We start from the raw sequence: 26,499 nt of genomic DNA, 5'->3' as shown, positions 1-26,499 counted from the left end.
TTGCTGGTAAAGTTGCTCGATGGAGGGCATCTTGGTTCAGTCCACGGGAGCAAACAAGACACTTCTTCACAGAGTTAAGTACAGGTCAGCACTCAAAGTACAGGTCACCACTCAAGAGCACACAAACAGGTCTTCACTGAGCTAAGTACACGTCACCACTCAAGAGCACACAAACAGGTCTTCACTGAGCTAAGTACACGTCACCACTGGAGCTAAGTACACGTCACCACTGTAGATGGTATAAGTAACAGAAGTCCAAAAGTTATTTTACAGCTCTATACATCACTAGTGAGGCCTCATTTAGATTATGCTGCTCAGTTTTGGTCTCCTTACTACAGGATGGACATAGACTCATTAGAGAACATACAGAGAAGAATGACTAAAATGATTTACTGTGTAAGGAACCTCCCGTATGAAGATAGACTTAAAGCCTTAAATCTCCACTCTCTGGAGAGGCGTAGAATGAGGGGAGATATCATTGAAGTGTATAAGTGGATGACGGGCATAAACAAGGGAGACATTAATAAAGTACTGAGGGTGTCGAACCAGGTAAGAACCAGGAATAATGGATTTAAGTTGGATAAATTTAGATTTAGAAAGGACATAGGTAAGTACTGGTTTTCTAACAGAGTTGTAGATGCGTGGAACAGTCTTCCCAGGGGGGTGATAGAGGCTAGGACCTTGTGTAGCTTTAAGAAGAGACTGGACAAATATATGAGTGGGAGGGGCTGGGTTTGATTGGTGTCATTGGGTACGGGAGTTATTTCTTGGGTGGCTTTAGGTAGAGATCGTTTTGATAAGGACCTGCCTCGTATGGGCCAGTAGGCCTTCTGCAGTGTTCCTACATTCTTATGTTCTTATGTTCTTATGACATACCTGTAATCTTGAATATTTATGAGACAGACAAAAGATACCAGCAATCCTACCATCATGTAAAACAATTACAGGCTTTCGTTTTACACTCACTTGGTAGGACGGTAGTACCTCCCTGGGTGGTTGCTGTCTACCAACCTATATCTTGAGTCTATCTGGAGGGCATTCTGGGGATCAACGCCCCCGCGGCCCGGATCACGACCAGGTCTCCCAGTGGATCAGAGCCTGATTAACTAGGCTGTTACTGTAAAGTAAAAGGACACAAGTGCAACTAGTGTGACATTTTATTGTGGCACATTAAAATGTCACATTAGTTGCACTTGTGTCCTTTTTACATATTGTCGGTAATTCTACCAACTTTATTACAATAGGCTGTTACTGTTGACCGCACGTAGTCCAGCATACGAACCACATTGTTAGGTAAGACACATATGCAACAGTTAGGTATCTTTATTTCGAAACGTTTCGCCTACACAGTAGGCTTCTTCAGTCGAGTACAGAAAAGTTGATAGAAGCAGAAGATTGAACATTAAAATGGTATAAAATACCGACAGGTTGTTAGGTAAGACACATATGCAACAGTTAGGTATCTTTATTATGAAACGTTTCGCCTACACAGTAGGCTTCTTCAGTCAAGTACAGAAAAGTTGATAGAAGCAGAAGATACTTGAAGACGATGTAATCTGTCCATCACCCTTAAAGTTTTGATGTGGTCAGTCCCTCGGTCTGGAGAAGAGCATTGTTCCATAGTATGAAACAATATGGAGAAGAAGTGACAGGATGGAGCTTTTTATAGCGCCAAGAGGTGAGACGTAGGCCACTAGGAGAGGTAAGAACTCAGATGTTGAGAGGTCAGGTCCCTCTCAAATCCAGCCCCTCTCACTAGTGGAAGTTGTCGAAGTTGATTGCAGGTCTGTACCAAGATACCCTTGTGTTGCAGTGTCTGACAGATTGAACATTAAAATGGTATAAAATACCGACAGGTTGTTAGGTAAGACACATATGCAACAGTTAGGTATCTTTATTGTGAAACGTTTCGCCTACACAGTAGGCTTCTTCAGTCTAGTACAGAAAAGTTGATAGAAGCAGAAGATACTTGAAGACGATGTAATCAGTCCATCACCCTTAAAGTTTTGAGGTGGTCAGTCCCTCAAAACTTTAAGGGTGATGGACTGATTACATCGTCTTCAAGTATCTTCTGCTTCTATCAACTTTTCTGTACTAGACTGAAGAAGCCTACTGTGTAGGCGAAACGTTTCACAATAAAGATACCTAACTGTTGCATATGTGTCTTACCTAACAACCTGTCGGTATTTTATACCATTTTAATGTTCAATCTGTCAGACACTGCAACACAAGGGTATCTTGGTACAGACCTGCAATCAACTTCGACAACTTCCACTAGTGAGAGGGGCTGGATTTGAGAGGGACCTGACCTCTCAACATCTGAGTTCTTACCTCTCCTAGTGGCCTACGTCTCACCTCTTGGCGCTATAAAAAGCTCCATCCTGTCACTTCTTCTCCATATTGTTTCATACTATGGAACAATGCTCTTCTCCAGACCGAGGGACTGACCACATCAAAACTTTAAGGGTGATGGACAGATTACATCGTCTTCAAGTATCTTCTGCTTCTATCAACTTTTCTGTACTTGACTGAAGAAGCCTACTGTGTAGGCGAAACGTTTCACAATAAAGATACCTAACTGTTGCATATGTGTCTTACCTAACAACCTGTCGGTATTTTATACCATTTTAATGTTCAATCTGTCAGACACTGCAACACAAGGGTATCTTGGTACAGACCTGCAATCAACTTCGACAACTTCCACTAGTGAGAGGGGCTGGATTTGAGAGGGACCTGACTTCTCAACATCTGAGTTCTTACCTCTCCTAGTGGCCTACGTCTCACCTCTTGGCGCTATAAAAAGCTCCATCCTGTCACTTCTTCTCCATATTGTTTCATACTATGGAACAATGCTCTTCTCCAGACCGAGGGACTGACCACATCAAAACTTTAAGGGTGATGGACAGATTACATCGTCTTCAAGTATCTTCTGCTTCTATCAACTTTTCTGTACTAGACTGAAGAAGCCTACTGTGTAGGCGAAACGTTTCACAATAAAGATACCTAACTGTTGCATATGTGTCTTACCTAACAGAAGCAGAAGATACTTGAAGACGATGTAATCAGTCCATCACCCTTAAAGTTTGAGGTGGTCAGTCCCTCAGTCTGGAGAAGAGCATTGTTCCGTTGTCTGAAACAATATGAAGTTGAAGTGACAGGATGGAGCCTTTATAGTGCCAGGAGGTGAGACGTAGGTTGATTTGGGAGGGCAGGTCCCTCTCAAACCCAGCCGTTCTCGCTAGTAGAGTTTGTCGAAGTTGATGGTCTGTACCAAGATACCCTTGTGTTGCAGTGTCTGACAGAATGAACATTAAAATGGTATAAAATACCGACAGATTGTTAGGTAAGACACATATGCAACAGTTAGGTATCTTTATTTCGAAACGTTTCGCCTACACAGTAGGCTTCTTCAGTCGAGTACAGAAAAGTTGATAGAAGCAGAAGATACTTGAAGACGATGTAATCAGTCCATCACCCTTAAAGTTTGAGGTGGTCAGTCCCTCAGTCTGGAGAAGAGCATTGTTCCGTTGTCTGAAACAATATGAAGTTGAAGTGACAGGATGGAGCCTTTATAGTGCCAGGAGGTGAGACGTAGGTTGATTTGGGAGGGCAGGTCCCTCTCAAACCCAGCCGTTCTCGCTAGTAGAGTTTGTCGAAGTTGATGGTCTGTACCAAGATACCCTTGTGTTGCAGTGTCTGACAGAATGAACATTAAAATGGTATAAAATACCGACAGATTGTTAGGTAAGACACATATGCAACAGTTAGGTATCTTTATTTCGAAACGTTTCGCCTACACAGTAGGCTTCTTCAGTCGAGTACAGAAAAGTTGATAGAAGCAGAAGATACTTGAAGACGATGTAATCAGTCCATCACCCTTAAAGTTTGAGGTGGTCAGTCCCTCAGTCTGGAGAAGAGCATTGTTCCGTTGTCTGAAACAATATGAAGTTGAAGTGACAGGATGGAGCCTTTATAGTGCCAGGAGGTGAGACGTAGGTTGATTTGGGAGGGCAGGTCCCTCTCAAACCCAGCCGTTCTCGCTAGTAGAGTTTGTCGAAGTTGATGGTCTGTACCAAGATACCCTTGTGTTGCAGTGTCTGACAGAATGAACATTAAAATGGTATAAAAGCCTACTGTGTAGGCGAAACGTTTCGAAATAAAGATACCTAACTGTTGCATATGTGTCTTACCTAACAATCTGTCGGAATTTTATACCATTTTAATGTTCATTCTGTCAGACACTGCAACACAAGGGTATCTTGGTACAGACCATCAACTTCGACAAACTCTACTAGCGAGAACGGCTGGGTTTGAGAGGGACCTGCCCTCCCAAATCAACATACGTCTCACCTCCTGGCACTATAAAGGCTCCATCCTGTCACTTCAACTTCATATTGTTTCAGACAACGGAACAATGCTCTTCTCCAGACTGAGGGACTGACCACCTCAAACTTTAAGGGTGATGGACTGATTACATCGTCTTCAAGTATCTTCTGCTTCTATCAACTTTTCTGTACTCGACTGAAGAAGCCTACTGTGTAGGCGAAACGTTTCGAAATAAAGATACCTAACTGTTGCATATGTGTCTTACCTAACAATCTGTCGGTATTTTATACCATTTTAATGTTCATACGAACCACAGCCCGACTGACTTGTCACCAACTTTAAGTATCTGTCCAGCTCTCTCTTGAAGGCAGCCAAGGGTCTGCTGGTAATTCCCTCTCGTGCCTGGTCGGAGGCTGTTGAACAGTGATGAGCCCCAGACACTTACTGTTTTTTTTAGTGTAGGGAAATTATATTTCCTGCTCATGTGAGCTCTTTCGCTCACCTCATCTAGTGTATTCACCTTAACTCTGTTGTTTTCATTATATTCTTGTCTTGGTCTCTTGTCGTTGAATGGAGGGTTGTACATCACTGCTATCAGCATCTTGGGACTCTTCTGTATTCAGTGTGTCTATGTAGTCATCTGCTTCCCCCTCTATCCATTCATCTTATCTCTTCAATACTCAAATAACTTCCGATAAGAAGTTATTGGAGTTTTTCCTCAAAATCTGTTTTCCATCTGGGAAGAAAAAACAGGCAACAAGGGGGTGTTGGCCTGTATGTCAAAGAGTCCCTTATCTGCACGGAGTTGCTGAACACCACAAATGAGGTAGTTGAAGTTCTATCAATAAAGATCGAGAACCAAAACCTAGTCATTGTGGTTGTATACAAGCCACCAGATGCAACCTCCCAACAGTTCAAGGAACAGCTACTGAAAATCGATTACTGTTTGGAAAACCTTCCAGCTCCATCCCCAAACATCTTACTGCTTGGTGATTTCAACATAAGGCATACAAAATGGAAGAATGTAGCAAATAATGTTATAGCTGAAACAATCCCCGGAGGTAGCGCAGATGAAAGGTCACACACACATGAGCTACTAAGTCTCTGCGAAAAACACACCTTAAGCCAGCAGATAGTGGAGCCAACAAGACTAGAAAACACACTTAACCTTATCTTCACAAATAATGAGGACCTGATAAGAGACATAAGAATATCAAAAACAACTAATTCCGATCACAATCTAATCGAAGTCCAGACGTACATGCATAGGGGTCCGGAACAACAGAATGCATGTACCTGTGAAGGTGTCTTCACAAAATACAATTTCAACAACAAGAACATCAACTGGGACCAGGTAAACCATGTCCTAAACGAAACATGTTGGGAAGATGTCTTAAATGACATGGACCCAAACCAGTGCCTTGAAAGGATCAACTTCCTGGTAGCCGAAGCATGTTCTAGGCATATTCCCCTAAGAAAGAAGAAGAGCAGGAGTAAACTGGAGAGAAAAAGACGCTCCCTCTACAGAAGACGACGAAGAGTCACTGAGCTCCTCAGGAGTGCTAGAATATCTGATACACGAAGGGAGGCGCTGACCAGGGAAGTGGAAACTATCGAACTTAAGCTAAATGACTCTTACAGGAACCAGGAGAGGCAGGAGGAGCTTAAAGCTATTAGTGAAATTGAAAGAAATTCAAAATATTTCTTTTCATATGCCAAAAACAAGGCAAATACCACATCTAGTATCGGGCCCTTACTCAGACAGGATGGGACTTACACAGACGACAACAAGGAAATGAGTGAAATATTGAAATCCCAGTACGACTCTGTGTTTAGTGAACCACTAATCGGTCTGAGGATCGACGACCCAAATGATTTCTTCATGAATGAGCCTCAAAACTCCATAAATGTATGCCAGATTTCCGACATTACCCTAATCCGATAGATTTCGAAAAAGCCATTGACAACATGCCTATGCACTCAGCCCCGGGCCCAGACTCGTGGAACTCTGTTTACATTAAGAACTGCAAGAAACCCCTCTCGCGTGCCCTAAGTACACTATGGAGGAGGAGCTTGGACATGGGCGAAATTCCACAGTCACTTAAAACAACGGATATAGCCCCACTCCATAAAGGTGGCAGCAAAGCATTAGCTAAGAACTATAGACCAATAGCTCTGACATCCCACATCATAAAAATCTTTGAAAGAGTGCTAAGAAGCAGGATTGCAAATCACCTGGATTCCCAAAATCTGCACAATCCAGGGCAACATGGGTTCAGGGCAGGTCGCTCCTGCCTCTCACAACTACTGGATCACTATGACATGGCCTTGGATGCACTGGAAGAAAATCAGAATGCAGATGTAATATACACAGACTTTGCAAAAGCATTTGACAAATGCGATCATGGCGTAATAGCCCATAAAATACGTGCTAAAGGAATAACTGGGAAAGTGGGGAGATGGATCTTCAACTTCCTAACAAATCGAACACAAAGAGTAGTGGTCAACAGAGTTAAATCGGAGGCTGCCATAGTGAAGAGCTCTGTTCCACAAGGCACAGTACTCGCCCCCATCTTATTCCTTATCCTCATATCAGACATAGACAGAGATATACACCACAGCACCATATCATCCTTTGCGGATGATACTAGGATCTGCATGAGGCTGTCATCTGCTGAGGACGCGGTTAACCTCCAAGAAGATATAAACAAAGTTTTCCAGTGGGCAACGGTAAACAATATGATGTTCAATGAGGACAAATTCCAACTACTCCGTTATGGAAAACTGGAGGAGATAATAACTAGAACAGAGTATACTACTGACTCCGGCCATACAATAGAGCGGAAAAATAATGTAAGGGACCTGGGAGTAGTAATGTCTGAGGATCTCACTTTCAAGGATCACAACAGTGCCACGATCGCACGTGCAAAGAAAATGATAGGATGGATAATGAGAACTTTCAAAACGAGAGATGCCAAGCCCATGATGATCCTTTTCAAATCACTTGTTCTCTCTAGGCTGGAATACTGCTGTACATTAACATCTCCATACAAAGCAGGTGAAATCGCAGATCTAGAGAGTGTACAGAGATCCTTTACTGCACGTATAAGTTCTGTCAAGCACCTTAACTACTGGGAACGCTTGGAAGCACTTGACTTGTACTCGCTGGAACGCAGGAGGGAGAGATATATCATAATCTACACTTGGAAAATCTTGGAAGGAATGGTCCCAAATCTGCACACAGAAATCACTCCCTACGAAAGTAAAACACTGGGCAGGCGATGCAAAATGCCGCCAATAAAAAGCAGGGTCGCCATTGGTACACTAAGAGAAAACACCATAAGTGTCCGGGGCCCAAAACTGTTCAACAGCCTCCCATCAAGCATTAGGGGAATTGCCAATAAACCCCTGGCTGCCTTCAAGAGAGAGCTGGACAGATACCTAAAGTCGGTGCCGGATCAGCCGGGCTGTGGCTCGGACGTCGGACTGCGTGCGGCCAGCAGTAACGGCCTAGTTGATCAGGCCCTGATCCATCGGGAGGCCTGGTCATGGACCGGGCCGCGGGGGCGTTGATCCCCGGAATAACCTCCAGGTAACCTCCAGGTAACATATCTGTTATCCGCAAGACTTTTTTCTCAAGAGTGCTGTAATGTCTGCGGATGCCTCTACTGTTCGTTCGTGTCATTCATAATTATTATTTGTTATTTCGTTCGTGTAGTTCTCCTTGTAGAACATTCAACTTATCTCCGGGACTAGTCTTGTTACAAACTTTTGCACTTTCTCTAATTTCTAGACGTCTTGGACCAAGTGTGGGTTCCATAATGATGTTTCATATTTCAACAAGCGCCTGGCGTATACTGTGTGGAGTGTCGTCAACGGCTCCTTACTTAGATGCTGAAACGCTGTTCTTAGGTTTCCCAGGCGCCCATATATTGCAGCGCTTATTTGGATGATGTGCCGCTCAGGAGATGTGCTCGGCATGATGCTCACGCCAAAATTCTTTTTCTTGAGTAAGAATTGTAGCCTTTAACCCCTCTAAACTATACTCCTTCAGTGGCTTTCTTTGTCCTTCCTAAGGTTCATGACTTTGCACTTGGTGGGGTTAAGCTCAAAGAAACTTTTGTCTGATAAGGTTTACAGCATATCCAGAGCCCTTTGTAGTTTGTTTTGTTCCTCGTCCGCTTTAATTCTCCTCATTTGTTTCACATCTGCCAACAGTGACACCTGCAATGTCATTCATATTTGTAAGAAATAGCACCAGGTCGGAGACTGACACTTGTGACTGTCTATGTTTTGTGCATCTGTGTTTGCGTGAGAATGTGCGTACATATGCTTCACCATCGCCAGACACACCACACCTGCATGCATCACCATCACCAGACACAACACTCCTGGATGCATCACCATCACCAGACACACCACACCAGCATGCATCACCATCACCAGACACAACACACCTGGATGCATCACCATCACCAGGCACACCACACCAGCATGCATCACCATCACCAGACACAACACACCAGCATACATCACCATCACCAGACACTCCACACCTGCATGCATCACCATCACCAGACACAACACACCTGGATGCATCACCATCACCAGACACAACACACCAGCATACATCACCATCACCAGACACACCACACCAGCATGCATCACCATCACCAGACACAACACACCTGGATGCATCACCATCACCAGACACACCACACCAGCATGCATCACCATCACCAGACACAACACACCTGGATGCATCACCATCACCAGACACACCACACCAGCATACATCACCATCACCAGACACTCCACACCTGCATGCATCACCATCACCAGACACACCACACCAGCATACATCACCATCACCAGACACTCCACACCAGCATGCATCACCATCACCAGACACACCACACCAGCATGCATCACCATCACCAGACACAACACACCTGGATGCATCACCATCACCAGACACACCACACCAGCATACATCACCATCACCAGACACTCCACACCTGCATGCATCACCATCACCAGACACAACACACCTGGATGCATCACCATCACCAGACACAACACACCAGCATACATCACCATCACCAGACACACCACACCAGCATGCATCACCATCACCAGACACAACACACCTGGATGCATCACCATCACCAGACACACCACACCAGCATGCATCACCATCACCAGACACAACACACCTGGATGCATCACCATCACCAGGCACACCACACCAGCATGCATCACCATCACCAGACACAACACACCAGCATACATCACCATCACCAGACACTCCACACCTGCATGCATCACCATCACCAGACACAACACACCTGGATGCATCACCATCACCAGACACAACACACCAGCATACATCACCATCACCAGACACACCACACCAGCATGCATCACCATCACCAGACACAACACACCTGGATGCATCACCATCACCAGGCACACCACACCAGCATGCATCACCATCACCAGACACAACACACCTGGATGCATCACCATCACCAGGCACACCACACCAGCATGCATCACCATCACCAGACACAACACACCAGCATACATCACCATCACCAGACACTCCACACCTGCATGCATCACCATCACCAGACACAACACACCTGGATGCATCACCATCACCAGACACAACACACCAGCATACATCACCATCACCAGACACACCACACCAGCATGCATCACCATCACCAGACACAACACACCTGGATGCATCACCATCACCAGGCACACCACACCAGCATGCATCACCATCACCAGACACAACACACCTGGATGCATCACCATCACCAGGCACACCACACCAGCATGCATCACCATCACCAGACACCACACCAGCATGCATCACCATCACCAGACACACCACACCTGTATGCATCACCATCACCAGACACTCCACACCTGCATGCATCACCATCACCAGACACACCACACCAGCATGCATCACCATCACCAGACACACCACACCAGCATGCATCACCATCACCAGACACACAACACCAGCATGCATCACCATCACCAGACACACAACACCAGCATGCATCACCATCACCAGACACACAACACCAGCATGCATCACCATCACCAGACACACCACACCTGCAAGCATCACCATCACCAGACACACCACACCTGCATGCATCACCATCACCAGACACACCACACCAGCATGCATCACCATCACCAGACACACAACACCAGCATGCATCACCATCACCAGACACACCACACCTGCAAGCATCACCATCACCAGACACACCACACCTGCATGCATCACCATCACCAGACACACCACACCAGCATGCATCACCATCACCAGACACACAACACCAGCATGCATCACCATCATCAGACACACCACACCTGCAAGCATCACCATCACCAGACACACCACACCTTCAGCATCACCATCACCAGACACACCACACCAGCATGCATCACCATCACCAGACACCACACCAGCATGCATCACCATCACCAGACACACCACACCTGTATGCATCACCATCACCAGACACTCCACACCAGCATGCATCACCATCACAAGACACACAACACCAGCATGCATCACCATCACCAGACACACCACACCTGCAAGCATCACCATCACCAGACACACCACACCTGCATGCATCACCATCACCAGACACACCACACCAGCATGCATCACCATCACCAGACACACAACACCAGCATGCATCACCATCACCAGACACACAACACCAGCATGCATCACCATCACCAGACACACCACACCTGCAAGCATCACCATCACCAGACACACCACACCTGCATGCATCACCATCACCAGACACACCACACCTGCATGCATCACCATCACCAGACACACCACACCAGCATGCATCACCATCACCAGACACACCACACCAGCATGCATCACCATCACCAGACACACCACACCAGCATGCATCACCATCACCAGACACACAACACCAGCATGCATCACCATCACCAGACACAGAACACCAGCATGCATCACCATCACCAGACACACCACACCTGCAAGCATCACCATCACCAGACACACCACACCTGCAAGCATCACCATCACCAGACACACCACACCTGCATGCATCACCATCACCAGACACACCACACCTGCATGCATCACCATCACCAGACACACCACACCAGCATGCATCACCATCACCAGACACACCACACCAGCATGCATCACCATCACCAGACACACAACACCAGCATGCATCACCATCACCAGACACACAACACCAGCATGCATCACCATCACCAGACACACAACACCAGCATGCATCACCATCACCAGACACACCACACCTGCAAGCATCACCATCACCAGACACACCACACCTGCAAGCATCACCATCACCAGACACACCACACCTGCATGCATCACCATCACCAGACACACCACACCTGCATGCATCACCATCACCAGACACACCACACCAGCATGCATCACCATCACCAGACACACCACACCAGCATGCATCACCATCACCAGACACACAACACCAGCATGCATCACCATCACCAGACACACAACACCAGCATGCATCACCATCACCAGACACACCACACCTGCAAGCATCACCATCACCAGACACACCACACCTGCAAGCACCACCTCACTTGGAACACCAACGAACACACATAAACTTCACAAAACACCAATAGTAAACCTACACGGAAGTATTGAACATTGTTAGAGTTTGTGTGCCACACCATGATAGTGGACGGATCGTCAAGCACATCACGTATGCTCTGATAGGGCTGACGTATGTGCCTCACGGCCAGCGATGACATGAGGTTCCCAGCATAGCTTCTACTCAACACCAGAGCTACGATCACCCAGGCGGCCACCACCAGCCGCTTCCACCAAACTTCACCCGACAATGAGTAATCTGGAATGGGGGAAGTAGGGTATGATTTTTACTTATAATGTTAATAACTATGTAGTTCACCATTCTCGGTAGCTGAGCGATCCATGAAAGGGATCTTCTTTTTGCATAAACCCATCCCCTTGTACGTCACTGAACGTAAAAGGAATAGTGCAGAGTGCAGTACAAAATTTTAATGTAGTTAAATGTTCGTTTTGAAGAATTGAAGTGAATTAGGATAATTATTCACAAGTTATCACATGGCCAATAATGTGAAGTTTCTTGAATAAAACTTGCATATATGGACATTCACAACTCAAAAATAATTCAGAACATCCACTAAGAAACAGAAGCACTGAAGTGAAGCTGAAGAGGCATTATCTGTTTACCTCTGAGATCAAAATCATAAACATTAAATTTGATGATGTTCTTAATTTGTAGTATTAGGTAATTACCACTAGAGGAGGTAATTAACACGAGAAGGTAGTAATTACCACGAGAGGGGGTAATTACCACGAGACGGGGTAATTACCGCGAGAGGGGGTAATTGCCACGAGACGGGGTAATTACCGCGAGAAGGGGTAATTGCCACGAGAGGGAGTTACGTAACACGAGAGGGCGTAATTATTACTAGAGGGGGTAATTACCACGAGAGGGGGTAATTACCAAGAGAGGGGATAATTATCACGATAGGAGATAATTACCAGGAAAGGGGGGTTATTATATCGCTAGGGGGTTAATTACTACGAGAGGGGGTAATTATCATGAGACGGGTAGAGTTACCACTAAGTGGGGAATTACCACTAGATGAGGTAATTACCACTAAAGGAGATAATTACCACTAGAGGGGTTAATTACCACTAGAAAGGGAAATTACCACTAGAGGGGGTAATTTCCACTAGACGGGGTAATTACTACGAGAGAGACTAATTACCACGACAGGGAATAATTACCACGAGAGGGAGTAATTACCACGAGAGGGGGTAATTATCACAAGAGGGGGTAATTACCAGGAGAGGGAGTAATTACCACGAGAGGGAGTAATTACCACTAGAGGGGTAAATTCCACTAGAGGGGGTAATTACCACGAGAGGGGGTAATTACTACTAGACGGGGTAATTACCACGAGAGGGGATAATTACCATGAGAGGGTAATGTCTTTTGGGCGGTGGACATGCATATCAAGGAATCCAAGCACTGGATTCCCATCCAGCTTTCAACTTTACGGAAAGATCAAAATTATTAAGACCACCAATGTAATAAGGTAAAGAGGGACAGACAACACGGAAGCGTTGAACAAGATCGAAGTCAGGAGGACAGAGATGAGACGGAGTTTAAGGGTAAAAGGTTTCTCGACGCGTTCAAGAGAAGCGAGAGGAGAGTAGATGTGTCTGTCAAAGAACAAAGGTTCATCTTTTGCAAGATAATTCTCGCCATCAAGGACATCCACCAAATTGTTTTATCAGATGGAAGCATAATGATATTAACAGCAGAGATAAGAAAAGAGCAAGTTGATAATAATGTGCAAGGTTACTCTTATGCTTAACAGATTTTCTTCCCGCCCAAATTTGTTTCCTCTGTGAAATCTGGTCTTAAATAATAAAATCAGGGCGCAATACCGTGACTGGAACGATACACACACAAAAAAAAAACGCACATAAAACAGAGGACTTTACGACTACGTTTTGGTCCGACTTGGACCATTTACAAATAACGAAAAGGAGAGATGAAGGGGTATATAAAGGCAGGAGGAGGTAATAGTAGTAGTAGTGGTGGAGGTAGAAGGAAGTAGTTATGGGGAAGGTAGTAAGGAGGAGGAGCCAGTCAAATACTAAGGAAGAGGAGCATTGCAAGGGAGCTAGGTGCCCATAGAGGGTAAATCTGCTCTTTCTTCCTTATATTTATGATATAAATCTTACCAGCACCATCTGTCCTTTAGATATCAAATTCCTTTTTTCCAAACCAATACTCTTCGTTGTAATCATGTTTATACTTCTGTAACCAAGTCTTTCGTTATCCACTTCATTTCCTATCTCTTTTGTACTTTCCATTGTTTCTGTGAAACTGGCCACTATATGACAGATTTAAAAAGTACAAACAAGTGTTTGCCGTGCCGACACCAACAATACAATTTTCTGTCAGGTTAAAGATCACAATCATCCAATTAGCTGGTGTTCAGCGAACACTATCTACCCTTCTGAAGCCTTCACAGATGCCATCTCGACGAGGCATTCCTCACGCACAACATTCCTCTCCTGTATCTTAATTCTGGCTCCGGCTCTGTTGTTGCCTGCCTTTCTCACTACGATGTCTAATGTTGTAAACTTTAGAACACTTAAAACTTTTAATTTCCTTGCATTTCTTGTGCTTTGCCTTGCGGGTTTTATCCTTCACTCATGGACCAGAAGTTATCTCTCGTTCTTATTGTTCTTATTTACCTAAACAACTATTACTACTAGCACTCATTCTTTCACTACTATTATACTCAAAGCTAATACTTTTCTCAGTTGTTTTTTCCACTACTACAACTTCTTCTAGAACAGTATTTCCACCACTGCCTTTTTTCCCGATTACTTGTGATCTATACCAACTACTTTACTTTCAATTCTTTTATTATTAATACTGATATTTCATCATTACTAATTAAACTTCTGCTTCTGACTTTATTCTGCTATTTATGTCGCTATTCTATGCTCTTCACCAACACTACTAGCTATTCTAACATTACCTCTGCTTCCTCTATTACTGCTTCAACCTCTACCTTCTTCCAAATTCGCCACTTTTCTCCTTGGTGTGACCTGTCAATGGCCCAAGACGAGCTACAACTTTGTCATATGATTCTTCCAGTTACGGTATTGTGTTTTTGTTTTTTTAGGGACTTAACACAGGTATATACTGAAGACACACATTTTAACTAACCTTGCTGTAGTAATATACGGATCATACCAAAAGTGTCCTTCACCCAAGTGTTCTGAGTATCACTTCTGAATGAGCAGCATGAAGATAAGAGGTACATCCAAGGAGGCAGCAGGAATAGGGCCGTCAGTGTAGCGGCCCACACCAGAGGATCCAGAGGCAGAAGGAATCCCCAGGAGTTCACCTCTGGCTTCCCGCAGCTACCCAGGATACAGCAGTACTGGATTGTGACTGGCCAAGTAATGTCCACAACTTCAGTGCGATTCTCAGTGATACCAAATGGACCAATAGCAATGTCTGCTTCCTGCGTGTGACCATCGATATGGATGAAGTTTTATGAAAGAAGTGAAATGATGACTTAGCGTTACATTGAAGTACTAAAATAATATTACAAGAATTTGAAAATAAAAATAATGGTCATCGAGTATTATAAAAAAATTATGGTCATAGAGAACTAACGGAAATTTCCCGAGGATACTCAAAACTTATTAAATTATTCCTAAATTTTCCCAAGAGGCTTCAACTGTGCTTCAAAAATTCGCATACTTTACTCTCATTATAAAAGACTGATACTACGCTAACAAATATAAATGTTTTTTGAGTGTCGTGTTGACAAAAAACTAAGGTTGATAAACTGTGGATTAGCAAAATCAGTCAGCTTAAGGTATGAATATTCTTACAAAAATTCTAAGTGTTAAAGCACAGTAGTATCACAATCTCTGAAGGTAAAAATATATGTAATTAAACTAACAGAAATTCTACACTGAAAGAGGAGAAAACGTTAGTCTTATAAAAAAATCATATAATTAGTCATAAATCAACATAAATTCATTATATAAAATATAGAACAGGGTGCTACATAAGTATAAAATTTTCTTTTTATCCCGGTTACTGTAAAACAGAAAAAATATTAACACTGAACAGAATATAATTTTTAATACCCGCCAAGATAGTTTCGTCTGTACTGCACCACCAAGATGGTCAGATCACATCTGCACCAACAATGTCTAAATAATTACTAATATTGGCAGAATTACTTACAATATGTTAAGTAAAAGGACACAGATGCAACTAATGCCACAATGAAATCTCACATCATCTGCATTTTTCTCCTTTTACTTAAATAATCATTGGCAAGTTAGTTCTACTGAATATGACAATGATCTTTCTACAGTAAACAGAGTTATGGTGCTCCATGTGTTAGTAACATTCAGTACCCACACTCAAAACAAAATTCAAAATAGTTCTCAATTTTCTATAACATTTTCGATTTTTAATGTACTTCACAACTGTTAAACGTATTTTATTTATTAATTTTCACTAGCATGTTAAGATGAAGTACAAAATATGCAGAGAGGAGAAGTTTAAATAAACTCGAGAAATTTGTCACTTGTAAACTTCCAGCACAAACCAAACTATCGTCTGTGTAAGATAAAATAATGTTGGAAGTCTGTTACCAGTGAAGAAAAAGGCAGTGTCAAGTTGTCACACAGAAACCAATAACTCAGATGGGAAATTTTAGCTAATCACATCCTGCGTTAAAGATTGGAGTTTGATATAGAAATAATTTTTATATTTTTGCATATAAACCAATATCATAATTTGTTTAATAAAATTTGCAAATTAGGACTTAGTCTAACACCAATACAAGTCTTCTTCTTGAACAAATTATGCCAGAACTGAATGTTGAAAGCCAGTTATAAAAAAGATACTCTCAAAGAAATGGAAAAAAAATTACAAGACAATTTTCCATATAAAAATTCGCAAATAGACATTAACATATGATGCAAATTGATTAGAAAACCGACAAGTTGATGAATGAGTCATTTATGCAGAATTTTGGAATCGTTATTGTGGAAACCTTTCTTCAGCCAGTGGATTCTTCAGTCAAGTATAGAGAAGAAAAATTGAAGCTGAGAAAGAGTTTGAGATGATCAGTCCCACTACCTGGAGTCGAAATGTTCAGTCCAACAGTTATGAGAAATGTACAGCATATGAGCGGAGAAGTAGCCTATATACTGCTTTAGTACAGAGAATCGAAAACAGTTTACATTGTGGGTCCGGTGAGTGGCACTCAGGATGGAAGGCAGTCAGGGTAATAGTTATGTTCTGGTTCATCTAACTATTTCCTTGTTCATAAAACTGAAAGTATTTTGATCAGTCATTTTGGCAGTGATGAAAGCAGGTTCAGAATAGCGCATGGCTTTGAGAAAATAATCGTACCCCTTCTTGAATCTTTACTGGGTCCTGCTTCTAGTTCATTCCACTTCCTAACAGCTCTAAGGCTGACGAAATGCTTCCTAACGTCAAAGTCCAGTTGTGCCCTCGTGCTTCTGTTTCCTGTCTGAATCTGTTCGTATGCACCGAAACAAATTCTCTCGTGTGAGATCAGGCTGAGTTTCACTAACCACACCCCTTAGCTAGGGGGCTAGTTTCGATGCAAGCTTTCTTAACATGCTTGACCAGGTGTGGGTTACACATTGTTTCTACATACTCCAGTATGGGCCTGACGTACACGGTGTACAGTGTGGTCAATCACTGCTTACTTAGATATCTAAAAGCTAGTCTTAGGTTTGCCAGACGTGAATTTGTTGCAGAGGTTATTTGTTTGATGTCCTCCTCAGGTGATACTCTCGGTGCAATACTCACCCCTAAGTTGTTCATTTTGAGTAAGGTTAGGATCCTTTGCTGCCCCACCTTTCCGTGTGATTATTCCGTCTGAGAGCTTCTCTGCTTTCCTCAAACTTCAGAACTTTGCCTTTACTGGGACTCAACTCAAGTAACTTGCCAGACCAGACCTGTAGCCTGTCCATATCAATTTGCTGCCTTTTCTGGAGCACTTCTGTTTATATTCCCCTCATTAGTTTCATTGTATATCATTCACGTATACAGGGAGTAGTACCAGTCCAAACTGAACCCCACTCGTCACAAGCACTTATTCCGACACCACTTCATGGATAATTCGTTGTTTTCGCCTGTCAGGTATGCTTTGATACATTGTAGTGGGTTGTTTGTTATTCCTGCCTGCCCCTGCAGCTGTTCTATCCTAGCATTTTAACTTTGCACTTGGAGGAGCTAAACTCCAGGAGCCATTTATCAGACTGTGCTTGCAGACTGTCCAGATCCCTTTTTAGTCTTTCCTTATCCTTCTCCGCTTGTATTCTCATTAGTTTCACATCGTCTGTGAACAGGCACACCTGTTACTCTATCTCTTTATTCATGAAAAAACACTGGTTTTAGGACTCACACTTGTGGAACCCCACCCAATATATTAGCCCATTCCGAAACTTCATCACGTACCATCATTCGTTGTTTCCTTCCTGTTAGGTATTTCCTGATCCATTGCAGTACTTTTCCCGTCTCCTGCGAGGTACTGTGTCAAAAGTCTTTATACAGTCCAAGAAAATGAAATCTTCCCAACCCTCCCTCTCTCCTGTCTTCTGTTATGTTGTCGTAGAATTTCAGAAAGATTGAAACACCGGATTTTCCATCCCTGAAACCTTGCTTGTTGTTATGCATATTCCCATTCCCTTCTAGGTACTCCTAGAATGGAGTACTTAGAATCTTCTCCATGACTTTTGATGCAATCTGCCTAACATTCTATCTCTCTTGTCTTACTTCTGTTACCTTCTCGTAGAAATCAAGCAGTTTTCTGACACAGAATTTACCATCCCTGAATCCTTCTGATTGTCATGTACGAGAGCAATCCTTTCTAAGTGTTCCACTACTCTTCTCCTTATAATCTTCTTCCTGATTTTGCATATTATACATGTCACTTACACTGGACTGCAGTTTAGTGCTGTCTCATTTCTTAAAATTTGGGACTACATTTGCTGTCTTTCATAGCTCTGGCAGTTTCCCTTTTACGATAGATTTGTTAAAGATTGTCCAGCACATGCTGGTATATTCAAACGCTTCAGTTTGCTGTAAGCCTTTCTGTCACCTTTGTTTGAATGTCTGTCTGTCTTTCTTTGAGAAGGGGAGTCACTTTATGTACTCTAGGCTACACATCTCTTCTGAAGTATTTAGAATTATCTCTCACTCTGTTCCTAATTCATTTTAAATCATCAATTATGATATCATTTACTTATGCACATGAGATCATTTAGAAAAACTCATAGGTACATCAGCACTGCCCATGTTTTTAAAATTAGTCATTGTTTATATTATTTTAGGCTGCGTTCCCAGGCAGCGGTCTTATCCACTAGGCCACCAATGCCACATAAGCTGGGCAGCCGGGTTCACAAGCCATGCTTGTTTCCCAGCCCGGGCACGTCAGTGAGCATCAAGAATAGATTCAAGCTATTTCAATCTCTTCCTGTATGTCCTGACCTTACAAGTGAGGGGGAACATGATATCGTCATATAAAATACTGAAAGGAATCGGCAATTTGGACAGAGACAGGATATTCCAGAAATGGGACACAGCAACAGGGGATCACAATTCGAAGTTGAAGACTCAGATGAGCCAAAGGGATATTAGGAATTATTTCTTCAGTCATAGAATTGTCAAGAATTGGAATAGTCTGGAAAATGAGGTAGTGGAGGCAGGTACCATACATAACTTTAAGAAGAGATACGATAAAGCTCCTGGAGCAGGAAGAGTGGACCTAGAAGCGACCAGCAAAGAGTCTGGGCCAGGAGTTATGACTTGACCCCTCCAAGCACAATTAGGTGAGCACTCACGCGCAAAGGAGAAAAGAGGACGCAAACGGAATACAGCCTAAGAGGTCAGAGGCTGCAAACCTCACTCTTGGAGTGAGCATCATACCGAGCACATCTCCTGAGGCGCACATCAACCAAATAACTGGGGCAGCATAGCTCAAGCGCCTGGCAAACCTGAGAATAGCTATTTCGACATCTAAGTAAGGAGTCATTTACGACAGTGTACGTCAGGCTGTTATTGCAGTATACAGCACCAGTATGGAACCCGCGTGAAGAAATTAGAGAATGTGTAAAGGTTTCCAACAAGACTACTCCCGGAGCTGAGGGATTTGCTCAACGAGGAGAGGTTTAGGGAATTTAACTTGAAAACACTGGTGGTCAGGTGGACAGGGGGGGATCTGATAACATACAAATTACTGACAGGAATTGACAAGGTGGATAGGTACAGGATGTTTCATGGATGTAACACACAAACAAAAGGTGGCAACTGGAAATTGAAAACTCAGAAGAGTCACAGAGATGTTAGGAAGAACTTCTTCAGTCATAGAGTTGTCAGGAAGTAGAACAATCTGGAGAGTGATGTAATGAAAGCAGGATCCATACATAGTTTTAAGAAAAGGTATGACCAAGTTCACGGAGCAGGGAGAGAGGACCTAGTAGCAAGCAGTGAAGAGGCGAGGCCAGGAGCTATGAGTCGACCCTTGCAATCACAATTAGGTAAGTACAATTAGTTGAGTACATACAAACACACACGCGCGCGCGCACACACACACAGACAAGTACGAGCATGCACTATCGACAAGTGCATTTGACAACAAATAACTAATACAGACGAAGTAATGAGTAATGGCAGAAACTTATCTGAAAAATTTAGATATTTAATATTTAACCTTCATTTGTTAGTTAATACCCATCATGCAATAACCTCCCGTGAACATAACCAGCATAATTTAAAATATATAAATATAGCAAAGGTATGGGTTTTTCTATTGACTCAAAACTGGGTATCGGAATCCGGAAAGAATTGGGTATGATCCCTTTCCTAGGTGCTATGCCTGGGTTAAGATAGAGTAGCTGTGTCTATTAAATGGGTTAATGTTTAGCTAATGGACCTCTTAGGCGCGCTGAGGTACACTAACATTGTCTATTACGTGGGTTGAGGGGCAACTACTGTATGGTGTTGGTGCAATATCCCTCAATACTCGTGTAATACCCCTTTGTTCACTGCCCCTTGTGTACTTCTCTTTGAGTAATGCCCGTCGTTTAACGCCCCTCGTGTTATGTCCCTTGTAAAATATTTCTCTTGTAATTCCCCTTTTGTACTTCCCTTTTATTAATACCCCTCTTTTATCACTCCTCGTGTAATAACACTCAAATAATGCCCTTGAAATGCCTCTCATATAATGCCTCTCTTGTAATGCCTTTCGTGTAATGTATCTCATGTAATGCTTCTCACGAAATACCCTTGTTGTAATGTCTCACCTGTACTACCTCTCGCACAATGTCTCTCATCTAATGCCTCTCATGAAATACCTCTCGAGAAATACTCCTCGTGCAATGCCTGTCATGTTGTCTCTCATGTAATGCCTCTCATTATATGTCTCATGTAATGCCTCTCGTGCATTGTTTGATGATCAGAGTGATCCTGGGGTAGTACGAGTTTCATTATCAGCTGAGTACTGAGAGATGGCGTTAAATATATAACTTCTCGAGGATAAAGAGTGGATCTTCATTGGTTATAAATATCATAATGGTAAAACTACCAACGAGTTGATAATCAAGTCACGTTTCCAACGTTTCGCCTACACAGCGGAAGCCTTTTATGTTAATGAAACGTTTCGAAAATAAGATATCTAACTGTTTGGTATTGTATACTATTATAATATTTATTATCCATGTTGATCCACTCTTTATCCTCGCCAAGTTGCACACTTAGCACTATCCCTCTGTGCTTAAATGTTTTCCAAAATCTCACTTATCCTGCCCCGGATCACTCTAATCACCAAGCAATTCCCCTCCCCACTGTATACTCGAGGTAACACACACTTCCCACGCTACTGTAGTCAAAAGCAACCCTTCCTCACTATAATCACAAGAAAACACACTACCCCGGCTCACTATAATCACAAGCTACACACTACCCCTGTTCACTATAATCACAAGCTACACACTACCCCGGCTCACTATAATCACAAGCTACACACTACCCTTGTTCACTATAATCACAAGCTACACACTACAACTGCTCACTATAATCACAAGCTACACACTACCCCAGCTCACTATAATCACAAGCTACACACTACCCTTGTTCACTATAATCACAAGCTACACACTACCCCTGCTCACTATAATCACAAGCTACACACTACCCCAGCTCACTATAATCACAAGCTACACACTACCCCTGCTCACTATAATCACAAGCTACACACTACCCTTGTTCACTATAATCACAAGCTACACACTACCCTTGTTCACTATAATCACAAGCTACATACTACCCTTGTTCTCTATAATCACAAGCTACACACTACCCTTGTTCACTATAATCACAAGCTACACACTTCCCTTGTTCACTATAATCACAAGCTACACACTACCCCTGCTCACTATAATCACAAGCTACACACTACCCCTGCTCACTATAATCACAAGCTACACACTACCCCTGCTCACTATAATCACAAGCTACACACTACCCCTGCTCACTATAATCACAAGCTACACACTACCCCTGCTCACTATAATCACATGCTACACACTACCCCTGCTCACTATAATCACAAGCTACACACTACCCTTGTTCACTATAATCACAAGCTACACACTACCCCTGCTCACTATAATCACAAGCTACATACTACCCTTGTTCACTATAATCACAAGCTACACACTACCCCTGCTCACTATAATCACAAGCTACACACTACCCCTACTCACTATAATCACAAGCTACACACTACCCTTGTTCACTATAATCACAAGCTACATACTACCCTTGTTCACTATAATCACAAGCTACATACTACCCTTGTTCACTATAATCACAAGCTACACACTACCCCTGCTCACTATAATCACAAGCTACACACTACCCCTGCTCACTATAATCACAAGCTACACACTACCCCTGCTCACTATAATCACAAGCTACACACTACCCCTGCTCACTATAATCACAAGCTACACACTACCCCTGCTCACTATAATCACATGCTACACACTTCCCTTGTTCACTATAATCACAAGCTACACACTACCCCTGCTCACTATAATCACAAGCTACACACTTCCCTTGTTCACTATAATCACAAGCTACACACTACCCCAGCTCACTATAATCACAAGCTACACACTTCCCTTGTTCACTATAATCACAAGCTACACACTACCCTTGTTCACTATAATCACAAGCTACACACTACCCCTGCTCACTATAATCACAAGCTACACACTACCCCAGCTCACTATAATCACAAGCTACACACTACCCTTGTTCACTATAATCACAAGCTACACACTACCCCTGCTCACTATAATCACAAGCTACACACTACCCCTGCTCACTATAATCACAAGCTACACACTACCCCTGCTCACTATAATCACAAGCTACACACTACCCCTGCTCACTATAATCACAAGCTACACACTACCCCTGCTCACTATAATCACAAGCTACACACTACCCCTGCTCACTATAATCACATGCTACACACTACCCCTGCTCACTATAATCACAAGCTACACACTACCCTTGTTCACTATAATCACAAGCTACACACTACCCCTGCTCACTATAATCACAAGCTACACACTTCCCTTGTTCACTATAATCACAAGCTACACACTACCCCTGCTCACTATAATCGCAAGCTACACACTATCTTTGTTCACTATAATCACAAGCTACACACTACCCCTGCTGACCATAATCACAGCATTATACACTTACCCCCCTGCTCACCATACCGACCATGCCGGACCACGATCCATTTTCCTGCTTGGAGCCAAACATCCCGTCAGCTGGAGTAACATATTTGTACCTGCAGAAGATACAAACTGAAATTAATGACTAAATGTCCCACTGGGGACAAAAACAAGGGAGAATGGTAGTCAGTATATTTCAACCTCTCACTCAGGTCCTCTTCAGATTACAAATCAATGAGGAGAGCTCACAAATATTTATACACGTAGGTGAGTAGAGGTGAAGCATCATGGGTCATCGGATAACTATGTGGTATTTCATCTTGGATGACTTTTTTCAGGGACATGAGGATGAGTAGATAACATCTTGTGGCAGTCTATAAGGACGTGACCTCTTATGTTAACTGGCCAATATATGATAATGTTAGAGTAGTTTCTTGTATTACTCTACTAGGCCTATTGCACATGCTAGGTGTTTCTTCAGTACATATCTGGGTACCAGGCATGAAATTTTGTTTTGAAAGGATAATGTTCGACATTGTTTCAAGGATATATATTGTCCAAAAGGCTACCAATACAAACATCGTCCTGAACATTTCCAGAGGAAGATTCGCCAGCTTCTGGTTGCAAAGAACAAACCTAATCAATAACTAACTCACTTCTTCACCGACGAGGACGATGAGCAAGTAACTTTCATCCTTGATAACCTGCAAGACCAGTCTGATTTGATAAGAGAAGTGTGGGAGAAAATTCGCTCACACAGTGACATTAGAAGATTCAACAATGGCCACTATTAGTGGGCAAACGAATGGAGAGATAATTTTCAACCAATACCATTAACTGACACAAACAACTCTCAAAGAAGATCACTCGTAACTGGACCCATTACTTTCAGAGGGAAGTGCCAAGTCATAAGCAGAATGAGAAATAAAGCCCCTGGCCTCTCAGGTATAACAGTAAAGCGAATAGAGTACCTTCCCCAAAATTGCATGAAGTTCTGAGCTTCGACTACATTGTAGGGTTAATTAACAGTGGAAAATGAAGCAGCACGAGAAAGAGAGCCAAACTACAAAAGAGGGGACAACACAACCATGAGGCAATTCATCCCTGAGGTGCAGTGAGGAAGAGAACTGGACAGAAATAATGAATCACTTGACCACTAAATGCAAGGAGGTAGAGGAGTAGTTCGTAACCAAGGGCAGCAAAATAGAACACGAAGACTAAAACGAGCCCTCGCTTCTCCCGAAGGAGTAGAGAGGACAAAGCTAGGTGCGATAGAGCATCGAAAATATATAAAACTTACAGGACCCATAAAAATAAAGAGACGAGCCAAAGAGCCAGAAACGAATATGCATTGATTAGGAGGTCCAGCAGCAATATGATAATGTAAAAGCATCGAAAGCAAAATCTGAACAGAAGTTGTTGTACATCCACTTCAGGAAGAAAACAACAGTAAAAGACTAGGTAATCAGATTAAGGAAGGAAGGAAGGAAGGAAGGGTGATCACAAAACATGATCAAGAAGTATGTGAAGAGCATAATACGAGATTTAGGGAGGTATTTTCGGTGGAGAAAGAATGACTTTCAGCAAACTGGGATGACAGGGTACAACAACAAGTGATGGACACATTACACCCAACCGAGGAGATGAAGACGCTGCTAAGCGAACTACATACCTCAAAGGCGGTGGAAGCGGACATCTTTCCATGGGCCCCTCAGAGAGAGGGAGCAGAGGGACTGTGCATGCCAGTAACAACAATCATAAACGCATTTATCGAAACGGGGCAAGTACATGAGGTGTGGATGACACATCAAGTATTGTCACAATTTTCAAGGAGATAAATAAGATTATCTGGAGAAGAATGGTGGAGCATCTTGAAAGAAATGAGCTTACATGATAACCAGCACGGTTTCAGGAAGGGAAAATCCCGAGTAACAAATCTACTGGGGTTTTATGACAAGATGTCAGAAGTAAGACAGGAGACGGACTGGTGGGTGGACTCTATGTGCTTGGAATGCAAGAAGGTTTTTTGACACAGTTCCGCCCAAGATATTAGCGCAAAAAGCTAAAGGAGCAAGCAGAAATAACAAGAAAGGCACTCCAGAGCATAAGAAAATGTCTGACAGAAAGGAAATAACAAGTAATGATGCGTGACGAGGCGTCAGAGTAGCCGTATGTAACGAGCGGGGTGCCTCAAGGGTCATTTTTAAGGCCAGTGCTGTTTCTGGTATATGTGAATGACATGACTGAGGGATTAGATTCAGAGATAGAGCCCTGTTTGCAGACGATGTGAAGCAAAGACGGATAACTCTAGCAGACAAGGATCAAATAGGACTACCAAGTTATCTGGACAGGCTGCAGGCCTGGTCCAGAAACTGGCTCCTGGAATTTAAACCCACCAAGTGCAAAGTCATGAAGATTGGGGAACATCAAAGAAGACTGCAGACAGAGTATACACTAGGGGGACAGAGGCTACAAACCTCACTCAAGGAAAAATATCTTGGGGTGAGTATCATACGGAGCACATCTCCTGAGGCACACATCAACCAAATAACTACTGCAGCATATAGCCACCTGGCAAACCAGGAATGGCATTTCGACAGCCAAGTACGGAGTCATTCAAGATATAGTACACTGCGAATGTCAGGCCTGTATTGGAATATGCAGCACTGGTATGAAACCCACACACAGTCAAGCAATTCAAGAAATTAGAGAGAACAAAGGTTTGCGACACTAGTTCCAGA

The 26,499-nt window shown here is 43.1% G+C and overlaps 1 protein-coding gene across 1 annotated transcript in view; it reads right to left on the bottom strand.

The window, feature by feature from the left end:
• Positions 1 to 26,499, bottom strand: part of LOC138852785 (probable glutamate receptor) — an 83,065-nt gene that overhangs the window by 52,361 nt on the left and 4,205 nt on the right. Inside the window, exons 3-5 of the mRNA XM_070085661.1 lie at positions 23,784 to 23,874; positions 15,165 to 15,465; positions 12,052 to 12,269 (exon numbers count right to left, since the gene is read on the bottom strand). Of these exons, the coding sequence (XP_069941762.1) occupies positions 12,052 to 12,269; positions 15,165 to 15,465; positions 23,784 to 23,874 (610 nt within the window). The remainder of the gene's footprint in view (positions 1 to 12,051; positions 12,270 to 15,164; positions 15,466 to 23,783; positions 23,875 to 26,499) is intronic.

The sequence above is a fragment of the Cherax quadricarinatus genome, chromosome 16 (genome assembly GCF_038502225.1).
Source record: "Cherax quadricarinatus isolate ZL_2023a chromosome 16, ASM3850222v1, whole genome shotgun sequence".
Classification (NCBI taxonomy): Eukaryota; Metazoa; Arthropoda; class Malacostraca; order Decapoda; family Parastacidae; genus Cherax; species Cherax quadricarinatus.
The sequence above is the reverse complement of the archived record's forward strand: the minus strand, read 5'-3'. Positions and strand labels throughout refer to the sequence as shown.